The sequence below is a fragment of the Cricetulus griseus genome, chromosome 2 (genome assembly GCF_003668045.3).
Source record: "Cricetulus griseus strain 17A/GY chromosome 2, alternate assembly CriGri-PICRH-1.0, whole genome shotgun sequence".
NCBI lineage: Eukaryota > Metazoa > Chordata > Mammalia > Rodentia > Cricetidae > Cricetulus > Cricetulus griseus.
The window spans coordinates 422,943,371-422,949,233 of NC_048595.1; the positions used below are offsets into that span (position 1 = coordinate 422,943,371).

Here is a 5,863-nt window from a genome sequence, read left to right on the forward strand (position 1 = left end):
TAGTTCAGAAAACAGGTACAGACTTTAGAAAGTTGACAAATCCAGAGGACAATGCGGGGTGGGGGAGATTCCTCAAGGTCACACACTGTACAATTCCACCTACATGGAATTCCTAAAATGATAAATTGCGTAAATGGAGCTTAGCTTAAATGGTTACCAGGAGTTAGGGTATGGGACAGTAAAGGAGACAAGAAGCCAATGGAAGCACGAAGGCATTTTGTGGTGAGGAAACAGCCTGTATGCCTCGGTACAAAGATACCGTAGTCCTCAAAGATTTCATGGTTACGGGAAAGCTGGTACGTGTGTGGAGAATCCCTATTATTTCTTACAACGCACCCCGTGTTCTGCCAATCGAGGTCATCGTGACAGTAGATCACTGAGTACCAAGCTGGGTTCTACCCTCCAGAACGGATCCTCCCCACAATGGAATCAAAATGAGAACATCATCAACTGGAGTGAGGATCCCGGTAAAGAAAACAGCAAGAGTAAGCACCCTCAAGGCATTCCAGATGGAGCTGGGGACATTAGCAAGAGGCTGGTGGCTGAGAAGAACTTAGCCTGGCCAACACCCAGGCTGAGGCTGCTCTAGCCAGCAGGATCCTGCAAGAGTGGCCCAAGTACCCAGGACATCCGCTTGCCCTACCCAAGCTGGGGGCCCCAGCTTCCTGCCGGGGTGCTGCACAGCTCCTCCGCCAGGTGGAGCCTGTACTCACGTAATGCTTCCCAGGGTTCAGAGGTCACGCCGCCGTGGGCTGTGGCGAACCGGATGAGGCAGCCTGAGGCTATAGGAGCTCGAGCTCACTGTCCAGCAGCCTACGGCCCGAAGGTTGCACCCAGCGCCGTTCTGTGAGCTTCTAAGCTTCCCCCTGAGCTCCCTCCAAGGCTTCCCACTAGGAAGTCATCATGCCCCACCTCCGAGCTCACGAAGTCAAGCAGCTCTTACACAACAAATATGTTGTCGTCCTGGGGGACTCCATCCAGCGCGCCGTGTACAAGGACCTGGTGCTCCTGCTCCAGAAGGACTGTCTGCTGTCTTCCAGTCAGCTGAAGAGCAAGGGTGAGCTGAGCTTCGAGCACGACGTGCTGCTGGAGGGCGGCAGGTGGGGACGCATGCACAATGGTACTCACTACCGCGAGGTGCGCCAGTTCTGCTCGGGCCGCCACTTGGTACGCTTCTACTTCCTCACACGTGCCTACTCGCCCTACGTCGAGGACATCCTGCAGCAGCTGCGCTGGGGTGAGTATGCCCCCGATTTGGTAATCATGAATTCGTGCCTCTGGGACTTGTCCAGGTATGGACGCAATTTTCTCAGGAGCTACCGAGATGACCTGGAGAGGCTGTTCCGACGCCTGGATCAGGTGCTGCCAGCCTCCTGCCTCCTGGTGTGGAACACCACCATGCCTGTGGCCGAAGTCGTATCCGGGGGCTTTGTCCTGCCTGATGCCCCGGCCTGCCCTTCACGCCTGCGCGAAGACGTGATAGAGGCCAACTTCTACAGCTCAGCAGAGGCAGTGAGGCGTGGCTTCGACGTGCTGGATCTCCACTTCCACTTCCGCCATGCAGGGCAGCACCGGCTGAGTGATGGCGTCCACTGGGATGAGCGTGCGCACCGCTACCTCTCCCAGCTGCTGCTGGCACACGTGGCAGACGCCTGGGGCGTGGTCCTCCCAGCACACAACCCTGTGGGCAGGTGGATCAGGGATGTCCCCGCTGAGGGACAGCCAGACCGGGAAGAGAGAAGGCAGCCTCGAGACCACCACAGATATGAGCGGCGTGAACCCCCTGTGTCCAGGAGCTCTTACTCTCCCAGGTACCACCGCCACAGCCCTCAGAGATCTTCCTCGAACCCTCGAAACTCACTGAGCCGCAGAGAAGACCCCATGCCATCCTCTCCATCTTCCCAGCATCACCCATTACGCAGAGATTCCCCGAGGCGCAGGCGTGGATATACCAGGGAAACCAACTCCACAGACCGTCAACAGAGGCCAGGCCCTATCCGCAGAGTCTCTACCCACCACCAAAACAGACAGTCTCCCCCTTACCCTTCCCGACACCACAGTGAACCACATAGATCCCATCGAAGGCACAGTCACCGACGGACCTAAGCACCTGCAGAGGCAAGGTCTCCATAGCTAGACTCAGTTCATCTGCCAACAGGGGCCTTAAAGCTGTCTGATTCTGTAGCATGGGCCTTTAGCAACCCTACCTGAAGGCAATTTATTTTTCTTGGCTATTTCTTGGGGAGGAAGCCTAGATCTGGAATACCTCTCCATGCACTTATACCTATTAGCATTTATTTAGAAATAGTCCACATGAAAAAGCACCCTTCTCATTAGAGAGAAAGCATGGAAATTAATTAAACCTTAAAAGCACTAATCTCGGTTGAGATATTTTTCCTCTAGCAAAAGTAAAAATGTTGATTCAAAACTTTATTGAATTCATCTTTACCATCGGTTTCAGCGTGTATTAATGGAACTTAATCTCCAAACAATCACAGTAAGTAGCTGCATTGGAGATTCTGTAGTTGATGTGGTCAGTTTGAAAATAGTACTGTCCTTTAAGAAGTGTAGTCACTAATGTAATACAAGAGATCTGTTTGTTAAAATCTTACAATCTCTGTTGTTGTTGTTTTTTTAATTTCATCAAATGCCATCAGAACATCTTTTGTAGTTTTGTTTTTCAGAACTTTGATACATTCATATGAGTGTATTTTGGAGAATGTATTCTTCTCCATTCTCCATTGCCCACTCTCATTCTCCTCCCCACTGAAGCACTTTTGCCCAAACAGTCCCACACCTCCATTCATGCCCTTTGTTTTGCTTTGTTGTGTTTTGTTTGTGATCCACCAAGTTTAATTAGGGTTGCTTGCATGAGCCCAGAGCAGTGTTCTAGAACAATTTGGGGTCTTCAGTAAAATGGCATGGGAGATACAAAGAAGTTTCTCTAAACTCTCTGAATCCACATAGGTAGAGCCCCAACCTCTCCATCATCATCATCATCATCAAGATCATCATCATCACACACCACACATACATTTGTTATACTTGGTGAATTTATGTTACTAAGTCATTAGCACTCTGTCTACTTTAGTGTTTGCCTTTGGTGTTGCTCATCCTTTAGGTTTGGGCAAATATTTAGTGTGCCTACCATGATAATCACTGTCTTACAAAATTATTTCACTCGATCTTTTCACCATTCCCTCCTCCAAATCTCTGGGGGGAAAAGGAGCTATAACTGCTTCCATAATTATGGACATAGGTTGTTTCATAGATTCATACCGTATGTAACCTTTCTGGTTGGCTTATTTCGCATAGAAGTGTGCGTGTATGATTCTGACATATCTTTTTATGGCTTGATAGCACATTTATGTTTTAGCACTTGATAAAATTGTATTATCTTGATGTTCCACTGCTTGTTTTTCCATTTACCTGTTGAAAAAAATCTTGCTTGCTTCCCAGTTGGAGCAATTTTGAATAAAATAGTTAAAAAATATCTGTGCACGTTTGTGGGTGTGTGTATGGACATTTGGTTCCAGTTCATTTGAGTAAATGTTGAAGATGCTGTTGTTGGGTTGTGGCATCATAGCCATGTTGAGTTTTGTACGAGAGTGCCTAGCTGAGAGCATAGCTCAGCTGTGGGATACATTCCTAGGATGTGGGAGACCAGAGGCTCAGTCCCCAATGCTGCAAAACAAACAACAGAAACCTTGCCAAACTGTCAATTAAGTTTGCCACACAATTTCTCATTCCAATTGACAGTGAATCAGAGCTGTCACATTCAAGCATTTGCTGTTATCATTGTTGGGAGAGATTATAAAATATTTGTATGCATGTGTGTCTGCTTCAGCACCATTTATTGAAAAACATTATTTTCTCCATTCTATTACCTTGCTCTTTTACCAAAGATAATTTGACTGTATGTGTAGCTACTACTTCTGGATTCTCCATTCTCTTTCGTTGGCCTATTTGTCTGCTTTCATATGTATAACACTGTCTTGATGGCTGCAGTTTAAATTTAATTCTAGAAGACAAGTGTTATCAAGCCGTCTTACATAGTTTTTCAATCCTATGTTGGCTACCCTGGGTCTTTTATTTTGCTATGTAATATTTAAGACTTGGTCTGAGGATTTGGGTGAAAGCTGAGTCTTTAAAGTGCTTGAGGGCCAGAGATAAAAAAAAAAAAAAAAAAAAAAAGGAAGGAAGGTTTGGAAGGAGGGAAGGAAGGAGAGAAAGAGGAAAGGAGGGAAAGAGGGAGGGAAGGAGGGAAGGAGGGAGGAAGGAAGAGAGAGAGGGAAGGATGGAGGGAGGGAGGGAATGAGGGAGGGAGGGAGAGGGAGGGAGGGAAGACAAGGAAATGCTAGAAGTAATTCTGCACACTTGTAACCCTGACACTGGGGAGGCAGAGATAGGCAGATCCCTGGAACTTGCTAGCCTGCCAGTATAGCCTACATAGAGAGTTTTAAGTTCTAAGCTAATGAAACTCTCTCTCAGGAGGGAGGGTGGTTAGTCCCTGAGTATTAGATGTTTGTTTTCCAGCTTTCACATGCAGAGACCACACACACACACACACACACACACACACACACACACACACACACACACACACACACACAGGGCATTTGTATCCTTCAGTTTTGCTCCAATCTCTTATGAGTTCTAATATTTTTGTTTGATTCATTTGGATTTTGATTGATTCACTTGCTTCTCCATTGCCCACAAATAATTAGGAGAGTTTTAATCAGTTCATATCTGTATACATGGTTTTTCTTTTTGTATTGAAGTATCCAGAACATCCAATATGATGTCAAAAGTATATAATGAGAGGATGCAAATGCCTTCCTCATCTTAGAAGGATGCTAGTTGTAGGGTTTGGGAACATTTTTTTTTTCAGGCTGAGGAAGTTGCACTGTTTCTAGTTTTCTAAGAGACTTTATGGTGAGTGGGTGTTGAATTTTGTAAAATACTTTCTGCATTTGAAACTCTGACCATCTAAATTGTTTTTAGCTTGCTGGCATGATAGACTACACTAATTGGGTTTTGAATATTGAATCAGCCTTATAAAAGTGTAATAAGTCCCAATTAATCATAGTAAAAAATTGCTTTTAGACATTATTGGATTTGACTTTTTAAATTTTTTTTATTAGTAGTTCTTTTCTTATAACTCCTTGTCTGTTTTCTAATTAGAGTGGCATTGGCCTTGTAGAACTAGGGAGGGAACATTCCTTCTGCTTCTGTCTTCTGGGATAGGGATGAGGGCCGGGGATGATGAAGAAATGATACAAGTTCTTGCTTAAATGTGTAATACAATTAGACAGTGAAGAATTCATCTGGCCCTGATGATGTCTGCTTTAGAAGTTTTTGTTTGATTGGTTCTTTTGTTTGTTTGTTTTGTCTTTTTGTTTTTGTCTCCTTTTTATTTTTCTTCCCATGGCTTGAGCATCGGCTTCCCAGATGTTAAGCATGTGCTGTACCACTGAGCTACACATCCAGTGAAATGATACCATATTGCTTCCCAATTGTCTCAAGGTTATCGATAAGTTAGTCATCAAATAAAACATGGTGGCTGTCACTGCCTTAAACAAACTTTTAGGTGTTCAGGTAGGAATTAAAAATAAAACTGTTACCTTCATGTATCACTTCTTTCTTTTTTTTTTTCTCATTTTCTACTTATGGGGAACCTTCTTTAAACATTTTTGGTAATAAGGTTTTAGCAACAGAATTTCTAATGTTGCTGGAGGAATCATTTCTTTTTATACTGAAGTACAAGTTAAGTGGATAAAAATATTTCCCTATTCTACCAACAATTTGCTTTATTTCGTTTTCTGTTTGCTTGCATGATTTCTGAGGAGAAGCCTGGTGTATT

The 5,863-nt window shown here is 44.8% G+C and overlaps 1 protein-coding gene across 1 annotated transcript; it reads left to right on the forward strand.

Annotated features, from left to right (window-relative positions):
- The first annotated feature begins 903 nt into the window (after window positions 1-903).
- On the forward strand, window positions 904-2,106 carry LOC100760773 (PC-esterase domain-containing protein 1B). The gene has a single exon (XM_027396065.2). It carries the CDS (start codon window positions 904-906, stop codon window positions 2,104-2,106), a length of 1,203 nt encoding a protein of 400 aa, XP_027251866.1.
- The last annotated feature ends 3,757 nt before the right edge of the window (window positions 2,107-5,863 follow it).